Raw genomic sequence first — 18,742 nt, forward strand, 5'->3', positions numbered from 1 at the left:
TGGAAAAAAAAACAAGGAGGTTTCAGGTGTTGGTTCAAGTGTAATTTTTGTTATTAAACATGGGTTTGCAATAGAAGGACTTGCACATAACCATGATTGATAGTTGTATTTGTAGGCCGTTCAGTTAGCTCCATCAGCTCACTCAAACACATTCTGAACAGATTATGTACTGAAGTACTTTGTAGACCATACATTAAACAAGAGACTTTGCTCTGAGGCACTGCTTCCCACACTCCATGGGGAAAAGGAAGCAGGAGAAAACAAAACTCATAGAGTTCGACAGCTACTGAGGCAACACTTGCCATTTACAATATAAGCCCAAATATTTTTGCAACACAACTATATATTAATTTAATAAAATACACAATATAGCTCTTATACACTTAACAATTTGGCTCATATGCACTGAATCTGCAATAAATCAATAAAAATATGTCATTTGATGTAAACACATTGAATCTTCTTACATTTGCACATTTAAATGGTCATGTGATTTGTGTAGATGTCTAAGACATTTTCACTTTCCTGAGCTATTTTAGTGTCCACAAATTAATAAAAAAGTGTTAATAATGTTAATTTGTGTCATGTATTACCCTTCAAAGGTAACAATTTTGAAAACCTGTATTATACATCAGGTTTGTTTCTAACTTAGTGCTAACTGTTTATATTTTTGTTGGACACTAAAATGCTAAGTAGGTATTAAAACTTTTGTTTCTTTTTATCAAGTGAATTAGCTTATGTGTGTGCAGGACAAAATGGACTATATCATTTTACATATAACTTTAATATGATATGAAGTGTGTTACTAATGACCAGGATATGTTTTTGTTGAATAATGATCTGGAATGACTTTTGTTCATGTTTTTGTTTCATTTTTGTGACAAATAACTTTATACAGAAATGTTTACCACAAATGAGTGTTAATGTTTGGTGTAGCTTGGACTACTACAAAAACTTTTTTTAGGACTTTCAGTAGAAGACTGTGGTGACTGTTGGAAATTCACCACAGATCAGAATGATTCAACCCTGCTTTTCATGGGGTTTATAGGTAAACAGTAAAGTCAGCATCAACTATTGAGGACAGTCTTAAAATATCAGACGTAGTTCTATTCCTCCTGTCTCATACCTTCCTATCAGATTGTCAAAATGGCACCGTCTTTCCTTCTTTCTCTTGGTTCTTAATGTACTTCACACGGTCCTAATGAAAGTTTGGTCAAAACGAAACCAGTATTTTCTGTGAAAAAGAAAGAGCAGTGAAAAGAACATACTTGTGGGCACTTCAGATGTTCACTAAAAGCCTTAAAGCAGCATTGGTCTTCCTTCATCCCTGTAAAACTGTTATAACCAGGGGCGATCTTTTTTTCTTTTTTTTTTCAAATAAGCAGAAGAGGCTAGTAAATGCCAGCCTATACTTTTTTTCACTTCCTCACAGCTACAGGGTCACTTCCACGACAGTCCTGTAAAAGCTTGTCAATTTCTCTCACAACTTCCTCTGCATCCACGGACTCTCTCCCTAGATCCCGATTTGAACGGTCTAACTGCTCCAGAACAGAGTCCATCTCACTTGAGTCTCGGCTCACTCGGGAATGTACATCTGCTAAGACCCTAGCCATCTGATCTGAAGCTATGAATGGAACGTCTCTTGACTGTTTACTAGGAGATAGATACTGACTGTCAGTTGACAAGTACTGGCTGGTTGGTTCAGCCAAGGCTCCTGCTTTCACTTCACAACCATCCAGTGGTCCTTTTGTTGAGGTGCAAGGCTCAATGCATGTCTTGGTTGGGCTGCTCGATGCTGAGGGAACCTCCTGAAGAAGAGGACTCAGGGCACGTTTGGCTTTTAAATAAGGTTTAACATTGGCAATGAGAATAGTGTGCTCTCGCTTGTCTTTCCCAAATGTACAAAAAGTCTTTTTCCCGGTGGGATTCACAGTTTCGTAAGTCTCAGTCTCAACGTTAGCTTCAACTGTGGGTACAAAGAGATTTGTGCGATAATCTGCATTTTCAGCCTGATTGGTTGTAGGGAACTGTGGCATCCAACACCTGTCAGAATGACCGAGCACTCTGCATTCATCTGTGCAATTAACACACTCTTCTTGTTCTGTAAAGCAAATGAGAAAAGCAACAACTCCTGTTATTAGGGGTTCCTTTAAACTAATATATAGGCTATGATTAGCTGTCAGTGGGCTTTCCTGTTCTCTGGTTTCTTAACTATGGAAAAAAGGAATAATTAAAACATTTCAGGAGAACTGCAATATAACTAACTGGCTGAGACAATATATTTACTTAACTCCATTCTCTCACTATTGAAGCATTCACATAGCCCAAAGGAAGTAAAAAGGGGTCATTAGGGAATCAGTCTCAGCAGAATTGAGCTTCATCTGTAAACTAATCTGCTGTAGAAATCTGTTAGTCTTTGTTCTGTAGAACTCATCCTAGAAAAATAGTGAACAGTACTTAAGGAACTCATAAGGCATTATCAGGATTAATTTTTCAAATCAAATAACTGAGCAATGACCAGCTTTCTGGAACTACAAACACTTCTTAGAAAAGAGCAAGCAGAGTTTTCATTTTTGTCACCTCCATTTTGTTTGTAATTGCTATGCTGAGTGACAATCATGAAATAAAAAGATTTTCTAAAAAAAAAAAAAACTAAAAAAACCACCAACAAAAACCCAATACCACTAAAACAACTTTTCCTGCTGAGAATAGAGAACTGGAATTTTCCATCTGCATGATTCAGTATAAGCTTGTCAAAAATGCATACTGCTATTTTATTAGCTGTGAAAATGGATCATGTAATCAGTTTCTTCCTTTTTTGTTTTGGTGAAAGTATGTGAAAATGTATTGGCTCAATACATGCAATTTGGAAGAATGATAAGCCTTGACACACTATTTGAATTGATAATGCTTTCAACCAGGACTTTTAAATTTCTAGTTTATCAGAGAAATAATGGAATATAGATAAATAACACATTTTTGTTCATTACATTTTTAAAGATGAAATGTGGAAATTTCTAGTCCTACAATTCAGTTCAAAGGCATATATAAGTACATTGGGCTAGATCAATGGAGAGATTAATGTATTACCACATCTAGCTTTTAGGTGCCTTACCACTAGGAGTAATCCACAGTCCCGAATTAGGCACCTACACTCCCTGTAGAGTGAATAAGTTAAAGAGAAATAGGTGCTGTTGCTAATTATGGTACCCCTCCATCTTTCAGCCCACCAGTTACAGTACCTAGTCTCATTAAATTTTCCCTTCTACCTGATGCAAATAAGAAACTTGGGTCTTCCCCCTCTCAGAAGATCACCTTAACCACTGGGCAATGACATATTCTCAGGTAAGTTTCTTTCGGTTTTTCCTGTTCAGCTGTGTATAAATATCAGCGAGATAGCTGTGCTAATCTGTTTCAACAAAAACTACAAGGAGTCCAGCTGTACACTAAAGACTAACAATTTTATTATTGCATAAGCTTTCATGAGTTGCCACTTACTTTAGCAGATACATAAAGTAAAAGAAACAGATTATAGGCATACAGAGATCAGAGAGTTACATCCAAGATCACTGAATCAGGGCCCTATTCAAACAATATGAATTAATATGCAGATTTAACACCATCAGGATGGGTTTGAATAGGGACTAGGAATGTCTCATTACGAGAAGTAATTTTCTCCTTTAGGCAGAACATTTTCACCTTCTTATCTGTTTTCATCCTGATTGAATGAGCTTGGATGTAACATTTCCATGGCTATATCCCTAAGATCTGTTTCTTTTTCTTTTACTTCATGCATCTGATTAAATAAGTTGCAACTCACCAAAGCTTACGCCATAATGAAACTGTTAGTCTTTAAGTTGCCACTGGACTTCTTGTTGTTTTGTGTGTGTAAGTACTTAAATATTCGTTGGGAGAGACAGCTACAGAGAGAATGACTCTTTAGTACAGTAGTTAGGGCACTCAACTAGGACACAGGAGACCGAGTCCCTGTTCTCCAATGCCTAGTTAATTATAAAAAGTGGAAGACCTCCAACAGGACAGACTGAGAGAAACCTATCTCAGGGTACACTCTAGACCAACGATGAGGACACTTTGCTGGGACAGGTAAGACCTATGTGGAAACCCGTCTTCCACATAAGTCTGAATTGATTTGGAATGACCAAATCTCAGCTGAGTATTCTAAATATTTTAGAAGGTTAAAAGTTGAAGTAGTTCTGAGTGGGTTTTAGTAGTTCTCTTAGAATGCCACAGACAACAGAGGCAGGGGGAAGAACTAGTTTGAGATCCTCCTGAGGCTTCCACATGAGGTATGTGCCTGTGGCTCATATCTAAACAGTTGCCTAGATGAGACAGCTATGTGCATTCTCACTTGCAGAAATGAATCTGCTAAGGAGATTGAAATGATGGAAATTCAGGCAGCAACAGAAATGGGCAGCAGTTGAGTGCTGGTCATTTCAATGGTGACTAACAGTCAGAATTAGGCCATAAATCTTCTGGAGAATCTATCTCTTCCTGCTTTAAAAAATTATTTTGGCTGGCCATCATGTATCAAACCAATTATTTTTGGACTAGATAATTTCATGGAGGTTAGGTCCATAAAAGGCTATTAGCCAGGGGATAAAATTGGTGTCTCCGGACTCAGTTTGTCAGAGGCTGAAGAAGGATGGCAGGAGGACAAATCGCTTGATCATTATCTTTGGTCCACCCTCTCTGGGGCACCTGGTGCTGGTCATTGTCGGCAGACAGGATACTGGGCTTGATGGACCTTTGGTCTGACCCAGTACGGCCGTTCTTATGTTCTTATGACTGTCATTCTTCAGCCTACAACTCCACTACATGCATGACTCCAGCTCTTTGGGCTCATCTAGACTAGGCTAGAGTGTCGAAAGAGGATATGCAAATTCTGCAGGAATTCTGCTCTTTCTCAAAAAATGAGGTTTACACGGCTTTTCAACAATGGGGGGGGGGGAGGTTTGCCAAAAAAGCACCGCCTAAACTACTTTCACTTTTGAAAGCAGAGCTCGGAAGAGATATGCAAATTCCCACAACATATGCATATCCTCTTTTGACACTCTAGAGTAGTCTAGATGAGCCCTATGTTAGGATCACTTATTAAGGGATTCTTGATTCTAAGAAGGGGAACTACTGCCCATATTCTAAGGACCCTCCAGCCAATACTGAGAAAGTAAATCTCAGATGTCTTGAGTCCCAAGTTTTCTATACATGATTTCTCAGTCACTAAGAATTTCCACACATTAAAGTAGCAGACAGGCCTCCAAATCATTATTTTCTTTTAATAATTTTGGTAGCCATAAAAACTGTTTATATCTAGAATTGCAGTTCAGCTAAAAAGACTGAAATCCTGAAATATGCCCGTGAACAAAAACACACACAAAAGGTCTTGATCCTGAAAATGCTGAGCACCTGTAATTCTTACTGACTTGACATCAAAGTGTACTGCACGTGAATTCCTTCTGTTAGGATCAGATAATAACTATTCAATAATTTTAAATACTCATCTCTATGTATTAAATGTATCCACCCAGACATTACACACACATACTCAGACTAAGATAAAAACATACAGAGGCATCTAGCAGGATCCAGTACCATAAAAAAGCATTGATCATTTAAACTTCAAAAATTCAAATATATGAATGAAGCTTGAGGTAAGTTTATTTAATACTGTACTACAACCGTTCTTAGTAAAGTAATTTAATTCCAGGTGAGCACGTTAACCAAGATATATTATTAATAATCATTTATAGAGTGCTCTGAATACATGCAGTGCTCTGCATATGTTCCTGACCCCTCCTTCCCCTCTTCCCCCAGTGAGCTTAAATTCTAAGACTGACAAGATACATAAATATGAAACAAAGTACATTGTTATGGAGGAAAGAAACTATGGAGAAATTCTCATGGAAGAGAAAACAGCAGGAACAATTTATGGAAGAAATTAGTAGAGGATCTCTGGAGAACAAGAAGTTGGACACTCTTCTTAATAGGGATGGGACAAAGTAAAAATGGAAAAACAGGGAGTAAAAGAAGAAAATGAAGGGGACATACCAAAAGAGGGCTGAGAAGACCTTAAAAACTAGTACTGATGTTTGTCATGACTGTTTTTACCCAGAATTAATAAGAAGTCAGTGGTGCCTCACCCAGTGCCCACTTGAAAATAAGTATGTGGTGACAATTGGTAAATGATAAAAATGCAGAGTCACACAAATAAATTATATTTTTCATTCATCTACATTTCACCAACTAGCCCATTTCTATCAGAACTGCTTGAAAATTTCACCTCCTCCCCCAAAGATTCAAATTAAAAATAAATGGCTGACCAAAACTCAGGAAAAAATCCTGAAGCCAACCAACCAAAAAATGCTCAAAGCAAACAAAATAAAAACTTCAATTAACCTGCTAGAGAAACGTTTTTTTATTTTTCATTTACTAAAATGGCATATCTCTCTACAAATTATGCCAGACCCAGGTTTAGGGCAAACAATATTTTATATTGTACAAACATCTATACCAAAAATAGGTAAATGCTCCTACGAATAGGATATTCCAGAGCTGAAGTCTCTCATTCCCTTCTATTAACATTTCTTCTATTTTGTATGAAACCGGGGGCAGACTGGCCCAGCGGGACACTGGGAATTTCCCAGTGGGCTGTCATATCCATCCATGATGGGCCATCTTATCCACCCGTGACGGACCGTCATTGCCCCGCATCCTGAGCAGCTCTGCGTCTGCGCTGTATGTAGCACACGGAGCCTGCCCCGCCGTGTGTACTGTGTACTGGACGTGACGCAGGGAAAGGGGGCGGGGCTTGAGGGGCAGGCAGGGGTGACATCATGGGGAGGGCCGTTCCCAGGCCGATTTTGATTGCCAGTCCGCTCCTGTATGAAACATATTCATTAGAGGAGGGAGTGGAACCCAAATATCCCATGACAGCTCTGTCCTCTAAACAGAAGAGTGTAGAGTAATTTTATTTCTTTTTCTGGCTTTATCGGCAAATTACTATGGAAAAGTAGAACTAATGCCTCTCTTATTAACATCTATTTAAAACATTTCTAAATGTTTCTTGTTAACTATGTGTAATACACAGATGCATGACATTTCTTGCACAAGTCATTCATTTCCTGATTTGTGTGTTTCAAAATGCACCCTTAATATGATTTTAATATAGTTTGTCATCTTCAAAAAAGCCTGGGAACTGCTATACCAAAAAGTGCCATCCCATGTAATATTTGCTAGGTGGGTAGGGCAGAATGCTTTGCACTACTCAAGCAAAGATATAGGAGTTCACTCTACTTTTCTATTTACTGTCAATCATTCTATCAAAGCAGATAGCCTTGGCAAACCTTCTTAGACACATTCACTCATACGAAAAAAGTCAGTACAGGTTGGACCTCCCTGGTCTGGCACCCGCAGAACCTGACTGGTCCCAGATGAGGGATTTTACCAGAGCAGGGGAGGTCATTTCTTGCCCCTCTGCTGCAGGCCCCACTCCCTGCCCTACTGCCCCACTGGCTCCCCCTGCAACTCAGCTAGGTTCCTTCCCTCCTCTCCCAACTGTTTCCAGCCCAACTGAGCTGCACATAAGGCCCCCTGGCTCCCCCGGAAGCACAGCTGTTTTGCACACCAGCCTTCCCAGCTCCCCTCCCTCTGCCCAGCTGAGCCGCAACCCAGCTGGTCTGTTTGCTGCATTGCACCAGGCTCCTGGGCCCTCCAACTCCTGTAGTGCACCAGTACTCTCTGATTCTGGAACATCCGTGGTCCTGTCAGACCATGGAAGTTCCTTCACCAGAGAGTTATTGTTTATAGAGATGCAACCTGTACTCCCTCTGAGCTTCCTTGTCAAATGTGCATATGAACAGAGACCGGGGAAGATTGGCAGATGCTGAGAGTAGGTTATGTTAAAAAACCAAACACACAGTGCATATGTGCCAACTATTTTAAGACACTTACAATTTTAACATATACAAGCCAACTTTTTGAAACCGTATCTACAAAGAAGAAAATATATTCCTGCTAATTTCAAGTTTTTTATAACTAAAATGCTCAGAAGAAGATCTATGGAATGGCACAGATACACATAGTTTCTAAAATATATAGTAGATGTGTATGTAACTCTTACATACTATTTATCCCTCATCAATAAAGTACACAAAGAGAAATCTATTATTTATTAGACTTGGCATTCCCTTTAAATAAAATGAGTACTAATCTTTATATATCGTAACTAGCTTTCTCCTCTAGTTTCCTGAATTGGCTAACTCTGTTTTTTATACTTGCATCATATTTGCAGTATTGACTAACCTTCCATGTCTGTTCCCTGGACATCCTAGCACCAACTGAATTAAATATGAAGGAAAAAAAAAAACCAACCCAGTTTTGTGAGGAAAAAATACAAGATGACCTTGAAGGGAAAACCACCAGCAGTGCACAAGCTTTTGCACTACATTGCTGAAAATCTGTAGCTTTTTACTTCACTCTTTTATGTTGTATCAGAGGAAGCAGATTTGGACTATTGATTATCATACATTATAGCTGTTCACCTCACCATTAGCCTGTAATTTTGACTGCTGCTGCTAGCAGACAGTGAAGAAAATCGAACAGCCACTTTTGTACTAGCAGCAGAAACTACAAACACAAAGTGAACTATCACCACCAATGGCCAAATTAGTATTTATGAGAAAACTGAATAAATTTAAAGGTAAAAATAAATATATAAAATAAGTCATATCCAGCACTGTACAAGCTGCACTGGAAGGGTGATGTGAACCATTGGTCTTTATCTCTACTTATCTACCTCCTGTTGAAAATAAACCCTTAACAGTTCAACTGTGTACAATAAACAGCAGCAGCCTGGAGACTTTCCTCAGTCTCTGGAGCTTTAAGGGTAAACAATCAGAAGTGCTTTATGCACTTTAGGGAGAACAAATCCTAAAATAGACCTGCTAAATTATCAACCATAGAAAGAAAAGGAAACAAACTAACTGGCATACAACAGTCACCTAGTTTGGAAATCTCTAGCAGAAAGAAAGCCCAGGATGAAGTAATGTTAGCAAAATGAAGAGCATACAACACACGATATATATTTGATCAAAAATACACTATCTCTGATATGTTGTTTGAAGCTGCAACAAAAATACAATACAATACAAAAATGGTCATTTAAGCTAAACTTAAAATGAAAAATGCACTTCTATGGTTCTTTCTTTTAATCCCTAATCTTTTCCTCACGGTCATCATAAAAGAGAGTAAAATAAAAACAGTCATTTCACCACAGATTTCTTTACAGCACAAATACATTGTACTGCAATGATAACTAATTAATGAGTGCATATTACTGACTTCTTTCATATGGCTAAAAAAGGGGAAACCATGATTTGACTCATTAATTCTTAAGTGTCTTCTTTATTATCTCAAGATGAATTTAATATAATTAAAGTTTTTTTCTCCGAACAATGATTCAGTAGAGCTAACCTAGCTTCAGAAATACTATTTCACTTTAATTGTCTCTTAGATGTCTATTTTAAATTACTTTTTATAAAAGACCACACATAAAAAACAACTGCCAAGAAATATCTTATGTGCTAGGTTTATAATCTCCAGATCATTACAGTTTGTGTCAAATTACTATCTATCATCTAATAGTGTATGTTCTTATTTGTGAGGCTGTGTGTAAGCGGACTTCAATTAGGTGTGTCTAGACTGCAGGGTTGTTGGGTTTTTTTGGGGGGGAAAAACGGCTGTTTTTCAAAAAACATTTCACTTACGTTCACACTGTTATTGCGTTCTTTCGAAGGAATATCTAAAGAATGAAGGGAGTTTTCCTATATTGGTAAACCGCATTCTATAAGGAAGAACGCCTTTTCCGAAAGAGTTCTTTCAGAAAAAGGCATATATGGACGTGGAAGAGGGAGTTTTTTCTAAAGAAGAGGCCTCCAGGAAAAAGCACAGGTGCCTTGGTGGCCACATTGTACATAGTAATCACAGCTTAAATGCAAGATAGCATCCATACTGAATGGACACTATCTTCCAAAAAAGCAGATTGGTTTTCCGATGCGCTCTGGCAGTGTGGACACTCTCTTTCTAAAGAAGATTTTTCAGAAGATCTCTTCTAAAAAAGGTTCTTTCGAAAGAAGCCTGCAGTCTAGATGTACCGTTACATATGAGAAATTATATAAGATGAAACAAAACTACAATACCCTGAACTCACACTTGAGTGAGGCAAAGAGGGTTTGGCTTATTCTGCCTCATATTTCCTAAATGATGGCTCATGCATTCTTTGCCACAAATTTCATTTTCATAGCATTTAGCATGTCTAGCTGTGCATTACCATATACGCAAATAACTGGGCTATACAAAAACACAGATAAATTGATTTTGTTACACACACACTCTCTCTCTGTCTATATATATATTTGAGTAAGTAAAGGAATAATACTTAGTTTTCTCCCATTTTTGGGCAGCAAATTAAAACATTAATAATTTGTTATGCATTCATTGTTACAGTCTTAGTGCATGCTAAATATGCTCATGAGCCTTACATATTAAAATACTTTATATTTTTCCTCTTCTTGCAAACAGCATATATCCTGGATACCCTGTCACCACCAAATTAGTGAAAGTTTTGCCACTGACTTTCACAGGCCAAGATTTCACCCCTCTTTCCTATCTTCTGTGCAGACTGCCGCACTCCCATCTACCTGTTTACCTTGTTCACTTTTATAAATGCTAAAGGTAAAAAATAGGCCCAATACTACAAATCCTTAGTGATAGGCACAGTCCAGCTGAAGTCAATGATATTGCTCTTGTGAGAAGGACTATTCAAATGAGAAAGGGTTTGAAGGCATTGGACCTAAGTTTATAGCTACCTGTTCTTAAAACAGGTGACTTTTGATGATGCACTTACAGCCCAACTCTTGCTCTTGAAATGTTCCCTTTTCTACAGAATTACATAGTGAACAATAAAAATAGGTTTTCTTTACTTTATTACATACTAGCTGAAGTTCCGAGGCGTTCCTTGGGACACTGGAGGAACAAAATGTAGAAAAACAGTAGTCCATTATCTTTTTTGAGTGGTACACAAGTTGCACTGATTTCTATAAGGATTAAAATATAGGTCTGTGTCAACCCTGGAGGAGTGGAATTGCAACCCCGGGTGGAGGCGAGGTTACACGTGGGAGGGGTGCCCCAGCTCGCGCAGGTGCCACGGGGGGTAGGGCGGGTGCCCGAGCTGTTGTGCGTGTGGGGGTCAGGGCACTGCATGCCAGCATTGGGTGGGAGGCGGCGGGGGGGGAGAGGGTCGCTTATGTATCCTCATGGGTGGGAGAATCCAGTCCTGGACAGCGCTGGGGGCTACACGCAGCAGACACAAGACCTAGGGTGGGCAGGGCGGCCCCTGCAGCACAGCGTGGCTGATTACTTTTTGATTTTTACAGCTTGAACTCAAGTCCAATTAGGTCCAAAAGCACCTTAAAACCTTCTCCTGGATGAAAGGTTATCCCATGCAAAGTTTGGTTGTGGTAGCTCTTATAGTATCCAAGTTATTAGCTCACAAACTTACAAACTTTCTCCTTTATATATTAGATCAAAAGGGAAAAGATTTGCCTTTAAGTGCATGCACACAGTTCACATTGACTTTCCTGGAAGCAAACCTCATTGAACTCTTGGTTTTGTGAATGCACATTCATTACTGAAAATGGTTATATAGAGAACTCAATAATGAAATAATAATTACAGAACTCTCAGGCTGTGTCTCGACTACATGCCTCTGTCGGCAGAGGCATGTAGATTAGACAGATCAGCAAAGGCAAATGAAGCCACGATTTAAATGATCGCAGCTTCCTTTACATTTACATGGCTGCCGCGCTGAGCCGACAAACAGCTGATCAGCTGTTTGTCGGCTCGCGCGCTAGTCTGGACATTCCCCCTGTCAACATCAAAGCCCTTTGTCGGCAGCCCCGTTATTCCTCGTGGAATGAGGTTTACCGGGGCTGCCGACAAAGGGCTTTGATGTCGACAGGGGGAACGTCCAGACTAGCGCGAGCCGACAAACAGCTAATCAGCTGTTTGTCGGCTCAGCGCGGCAGCCATGTAAATGTAAATGAAGCCGCGATCATTTAAATCGCGGCTTCATTTGCCTTTGCTGAACAAACAAATCTACATGCCTCTGCCGACAGAGGCATGTAGTTTAGACGTACCCTCAGAATCACAGATATTTTCAGTCTAATTGCAAACAAAATTATACAAAGTGAAAAATCAGCAATTATTTAGGACCAATAGAACACACTAAATTTGATATACTAATTTAATATTTTGACATAAATATTAACTATTTAATGCCTCATTCACGTGCACATATGTATAAATAGCTGAACACTTAACTTTATATATTTTTAAAAAATGAGATATCAATAACTCTCTCTTAAGAACTACAGCTAATAATTTCTGTGACCTGATTAGAAACCTTCTAGAATTGGTATGAAATTGTCTCTCATTTTTGATTGAGGGAGACAATTACCTTTACTCAAAAACACTATCACTTGAACAGACTATTTATCAGTAGGCATCTATTACAGGCAAAAAATAATGGCTTCTCTGACATGCCCTAAACACTGGGGTTATATGACACTTCTGATGAGAACAATCAAGTAAAGTACTACTTCTGAGGTTGGATTCCTGTTTAATTACAATTGCTTTTGACATAAATAAGCAGACATAAACAAATAGTTCTCTGCACATGCTTGTATTTATTAAACAGAGCTCTTTGCAATCTGCACTTTTATATTGGCTTGTCTGCTTAAAGGCTTATTTCAGTCAGAAAAGCAATTTGCTTGGATTAGAAAGATGATTGACAGTAGAACCAAAATGTATTGCCATTTTTGTAAAGTGCTTAACTCTTGTGGGCATTTCATCTGATATTACAACTATCAACACCTGAGGATTATTACCCTTATACAGAGTTTCTCTCTAGTTTTCTTAGATACAGAGTAAGGGGGAAATATTTTTAACATTGATATGGCATAAAGTATTAGAAAAGCAATTAGAAAGGTGGTGGGCTGTTAGATGTAGTCCTAGTTAATCACTGCTGTGTTAGTCCAAAAAATTGCAAAAATATTGCAGGGCTGAGAGGTTGATTACACACACGATACGTTAAAGAATCTTATATAAGTATGCTTTGAAAACTATGAAAGAGTTGGTGTCAGTCTTACATATTTTTTAGAGGCAGTGCAAAAATAAGAAAATGTATTTGTTACCTGAAAATTTTCCTTCCTCACAGCGGGCTGGTCCACAGATCCCAACAATGGGTCTTTGGCCTCTGCCTTGCTGTTCTGGAGGCAAACCAGATCTGTGAGTCACAGATAGAGATAGGCTACACCTCCCCAAAAGCCCACCAATGTGAACACTTCCTCAGCAGTACAAGGTTGTCTAAACCAGAGGTTTGGCACCACTTAGGCCTTTGAAACTCTAAGATGTGCTCATTTGAGAGTGAGGACATTAATAAGAATATTTATACTTATAAATACTGTAATAATGTGTTCCCCAAGACATCATATAACTTGTCAGTTGAAGAGCTTAAATCAGTCCACCCACTCTGCAGTGGAAGGTAAGAGGGATAGTTTCTCATGTCGCCCCAGGAACAGCTCTGATAGCTGGGGGCTGTTGGAGGAACTGTTGTCTCTTTCCTATAGCTGCCAAGCAGCTTGCCATCTGTGCACCTGCTGCGTCAGAGGTAAGGGAAGATAGAGTCTTTCTGGATACTCCACGGTACCTGCTTCCCTTCAAGAGTGTTGGAGCTCCAAATAAGCAAGTTAGGAGGCCAAGGGATTGTGTCTGAGCCTAAGGAAGTGTTTAGAAAAGGATATATGCTCTCTTTCACACAGGTCAGCTCAACAGAGCGGAAATAAAAAGTAGAAAACCAACAACCAATTTTGGTTCCTTGATTCTCTGCCCAAACACCAACCCCAAGAGGCATTGGATTCTGCTTTAATTTGCTCAGCAAGGGACTAAATGCCAGCTGTGGACAGAAAGAGCACAGCACACTCTGGATCTCTCCAATCACATTACCAGGCTGCAGGGAGGAAGACATAAGAGCCAGCTGTGCCAGCTTTATGCTTGCTGAGGACTTCCACATGCTAAGGAAATCCCCAGCAGGAGACTTTTTGGGTAGTTTGCGTTGCCTGAATAGTTGGCTTAAACTGATAAATTATTAGCATTTAAATTGTGAATATAGTGACTCCTTGATGTTGACTCTCCCCCCTGCCCATCCCCTCCCAGAGCTGTTTTCTGGGGAAAAAAAGAGAAATAAGACTGTAGAAATTAATAGGGCAGATCAGTGGATCTGATTGAAAGGCTATTTTCAGACTAACTGTAGACTTTTACAAACATTATTCCAATGGGATAGAATTGCTCTAGTTTAGAAATATAATTGAGTTTATATAATTATTTACCAATAATTCATAATATTCAAATTCTCTTTTATGTTGTGTCAGATGACACCCTGATGTCTAATTTATTATACCTGGTAAATGAATAAATACGCAACAATAATCATATATATTGTGGTAGTCTTTACAGTCTGCATCAAGATCAAGATTTCATTGTTCTGGAAACCATACAAATATTCATAGTCAGTCCCTGTTCCAAAGATTTTGCAAATTAGTTAGAGAAAAGAGATAACAAGTTACAATGAGAAATAAAAGCAACGAATGGGGAGAAACAAAGATAATGAAAACATCATTATACTATTGATACCTCCTGAAGGTTCCAATGTATTTTTAAAATAACACTGCTATACCTGACTGACAAACAATAAAGCACTATTGGTTAGCTCACATTAATTATTTTTATAAACTATCAATTAGCTGAACAGATAGCCAGAAAAGGAACCTTTGGCTTTGTAAGCTGAGATACACCATCCTCAAAGTTTGGGGATAGCAAATATTTTAAAGGACATGTGTGACTACTATGTGGCACTGGTGACAGGAGACAGGATTGCTTTCTGAGGAATTCTGTCTTGTTTATATACCAGTTTCAACAGTTCTGTTGTCATTCAGAGTATGTAACCAAAGAATCAAAATACAGGACTATGTAGCACTTTAAAGACTAACAAGATGGTTTATTAGATGATGAACTTTCGTGGGCCAGACCCACTTCCTCAGATCAAATAGTGGAAGAAAATAGTCACAACCATATATACCTGTGACGAGGCAGGACCGCCCCGCCACTCGCGGGCGCTAACGGGGACCCCCGGGGAGCTAGACGCGGCCGCGGCAGGGCCCGGCGAGCGGGAGAGCGGGGCCGGAGAGGCCGTGATGCGTCATCACGGCGCGCCCAGGGACGCGGCCAATGACGTCACGGCTGCGACGGGGGAGGGGGAGAGGGAACCCGGAAGAGCCGGGAAAGTAGAAAAGGCGCGGGGTGCGTCCGGAAGGTGGGAAAGAGAGGGAGAGCGAAGCGGGGACGGCGAGCGGGAGGCGACGGAGGGGGTAGCCCCGGAGCAAAAGGGGCCGGTCAGGGTGACCACGTAGGCCGAGCGGCCCAGCGGAGTGGAGGAGGACCCAGGGCGGGTCGTGTATCCCGGGAGCAGGTGTGTTTGGGGTACTAACCCCCCTGCTACCACCGAGAGGCACGCTCTCGGTGTCAGGGCCCTGGGTCGGGGTCCGGAGTGAGGGCGGGCCCGGACCCCCCACTCCGCCAAGGAGGTACGCGAGCAAGCGGTGCATTGGGCACTACCTGTCTGTAAGCAAAGTGGTGGGGCGGCGGACTGGTGCCGCACCCCGTGACACGTGGTGGAGAACGTGGGCAGTTTTGCACCCCTGAAACCGAGGGTGCGAGGGTGGTGGTTTGTTTTATTTTCCGTTCTCGTTGGCCGGTGGCCACTCTATCCTAACTACCATTTCAAAATAGGACACGGCACCATGGATGCCGACAAAATTGTAGAATGGCTGGTGGATAGCCAACGCCAGCTCCAGAAGCAACAAACGGAGGCGTTGCGACAACTAACCTCCGAGTTTAGAGAACAGCAGAAGCAGCTGGTAAGGGAGCTGAAGGATGGGGCGGGCCTGACCGGACCCACCAACGACGAGGAAGAGGAGGCGGCGGGCCCTGCGCGACTCCCCATTAGGCTCACCAAATTGGGGGCCGAGGACGACGCCGAGGCATTCCTGGTAACTTTCGAACGTGTGGCCACGGCGGCCCGTTGGCCCCAAGAGCACTGGGCTACTATACTCGCCCCTTACCTGTCCGGTCCGGCCCAGCTCGCCTACCGGAGTTTGTCCGACCGGGACTCGTTGTGCTACTACAAGGTCAAGGAGGCGATCCTCGACCAACTTGGTATTTCGCCCGAGACCTATAGGCAGAGGTTCCGGGCGGCCAGATATGCAACGGGGGAACGGCCGCGGGCGGTCGCGCAGCGGATCCGGGAAGCCGGGTTTAGGTGGCTGGAACCGTCCACCAAGACCGCAACGCAGGTGGCTGACCTGGTCGTACTCGAGCAGTACCTACAAGTGCTCCCCGCGGAGGGCCAACAATGGGTACGGCGACACCTGCCCGGGACCCTAGAGGAAGCGGTCACGCTCATGGAACACTTCCTGGCAGCCGAGACGCCGGAAGGACATGGCAAGGTAGGCACAACGACCAACCCGGTGGGTCGGGGAGGCCCTAGCCCCAAAGGGAAGGAAGGGCGGGACAACACGGGGCCTAGGGCTGGAAGTCCCCCAGTCCGAGGACCGGAGCGACGGCTGGCCCCGGTATGGCGCGGTACCGAGGACCACGGAAAAGGGGAACCCCGGGCTGAAGCCGGCAAGAGGGCGGAAGACGTGCAGAGGATCCAACCAAAACCGACGTGCTACCAGTGCGGCCAGGAGGGCCACATCCGCCGGGACTGCCCCATGATGGACTGCACCTACGGCCAACCTAGACCCCGGAAAGGCCCCCGGCAGGAGGTAAGCCGGGCCCGCATGATAAGGCGGATACGCTTGAACGGGGAGGTAGTAGAGGCCGTTCTAGACTCGGGGTGCGGACAGACGCTGGTACGGAGAGACGCGTTAGGAAGATTAGGGCACACGGGGGCACAAGTCTGGATCAAGTGCGTACACGGGGACACCCGACCGTACCCGACGACCCGGGTGAGGCTACACGATGGGAGCCAGGGCGGGGAATTACGAGTAGCAGTGACTCACCGACTACCCTACCCTGTGTTACTAGGCCGGGATTGGCCCGGATTGCGGCGGTTGCTAGGCGAACGGGCCCCCCCCGGTGTAAGAGACACGCGGGAGGCGTGGGCTACCCAGGAGGAGGAGGAGGAGGAGACGATACCCCCACAAGGGCTAGGCGGGGAGGAGGCGCAGGTGACCCTAGAGGTCGACACAGGCGACTTCCTAGCCTTGCAGCGGGAGGACCCGTCATTACAGCACGCCTGGGAAAACGCGCTAGAGCCCCGGGTGGAAGGCGAGGGGACCCCACAACGAAGCGAGCAGGGAACCCACTTCGAGATCCAAGGGGACCGGCTGTACCGGGTCCCGGGGACGGCAGGCGGGGAGACCCAGCTACTCGTCCCAAAAGCATACCGGTGGAGGGTGATGGAAATGGCCCACGACAATCCCTGGGCCGGGCACTTGGGAACCGAGAAGACGCAACAACGGGTGATCCAGCGGTTTTATTGGCCAGGGGTATACCAGGATGTTAAGAACTTTTGCAGATCATGCCCCCAATGCCAACGGACAGCGGAGGCACGGGTCCCACGGGCTGCCCTCGTACCCATGCCGCTAGTGACCGAACCCTTCGAGAGGATAGGTTTGGACCTCGTGGGGCCTTTGGAGCGGACTCGGAGGGGGCACCAGTATATACTAGTGGTGGTGGATTACGCCACCCGCTACCCGGAGGCTGTCCCCCTGCGCAAGACCAACGCGGCTACGATAGCCGATGAGCTGGTGAAAATGTTCGCCCGCGTCGGGCTCCCGAAAGAGATCCTGACGGACCAGGGGACGAACCTGGTATCGCGCCTAATGAAAGAACTGTGCAGATGGCTACAGATAAAGAAGATTCGCACCGCAGCCTACCACCCTCAGACGGACGGGCTGGTAGAACGCTTCAACAAAACCCTAAAAGCCATGTTGCGGAGGCTGGTCCAAGACGACCCACGAGACTGGGACAAGCTGCTGCCACCCCTGCTCTTCGCAATACGAGAGGTACCGCAATCCTCGGTAGGGTTTTCTCCGTTCGAACTATTGTACGGCCGACGCCCGCGGGGCATACTAGACTTGGTGCGGGAGGGATGGGAAGAGCAGGCATCCACTGCCCTAGGGGCGGTCCAATACGTAATCAAGTTGCGGGACCGCATGCGAGCTATAGGCAGGTGGGCGCAAGAAAACCTGAAAAAAGCCCAAGAAACCCAGGCCCGCCATTACAACGCAGGGACGCGGCTAAGGGTCTTTAACCCGGGCGACCCAGTGCTGGTCCTGCTGCCGGCAGGGGAGTCCAAGTTATTGGCCAAGTGGCAGGGACCTTACCGGGTGACCAAGAGGATTGGGGAGGTGGACTATGAAGTCCAGGTAGGGGGAAAGCACCGGCAGAGCCAAGTGTACCACATCAACCTGTTAAAACGGTGGGTACCCCGGGAGGAGCCCCCATCGGAAGCTCTTAGTACGGAGATTGAGTTCGGACCCTGGGGCGAGGAAGAGGTCACTTGGGCGGCCAGCCCCATGGGGAGGGAGCTAAATCTTACTCA

General features: G+C 43.3%; 1 protein-coding gene across 6 annotated transcripts in view; it reads right to left on the reverse strand.

Moving 5' to 3' along the window:
- Nucleotides 1-325: 325 nt before the first annotated feature.
- Nucleotides 326-18,742, reverse strand: part of PCDH17 (protocadherin 17) — a 117,578-nt gene continuing 99,161 nt past the window's right edge. For 3 of the 6 annotated variants that reach the window (XM_089775447.1, XM_075918929.2, XM_089775446.1), the window contains 2 exons: nt 13,269-13,343; nt 326-2,101 (listed from right to left, as the gene is read on the reverse strand). In XM_089775447.1, the coding sequence (XP_089631573.1) occupies nt 1,419-2,101; nt 13,269-13,343 (758 nt within the window). In that variant the 3' untranslated portion in view covers nt 326-1,418. The remainder of the gene's footprint in view (nt 2,102-13,268; nt 13,344-18,742) is intronic. The other 3 variants (XM_075918933.2, XM_075918930.2, XM_075918932.2) reach the window with 3 other exon arrangements.

The sequence above is a fragment of the Pelodiscus sinensis genome, chromosome 1 (assembly GCF_052426305.1).
Source record: "Pelodiscus sinensis isolate ZL-2025 chromosome 1, ASM5242630v1, whole genome shotgun sequence".
NCBI lineage: Eukaryota > Metazoa > Chordata > Testudines > Trionychidae > Pelodiscus > Pelodiscus sinensis.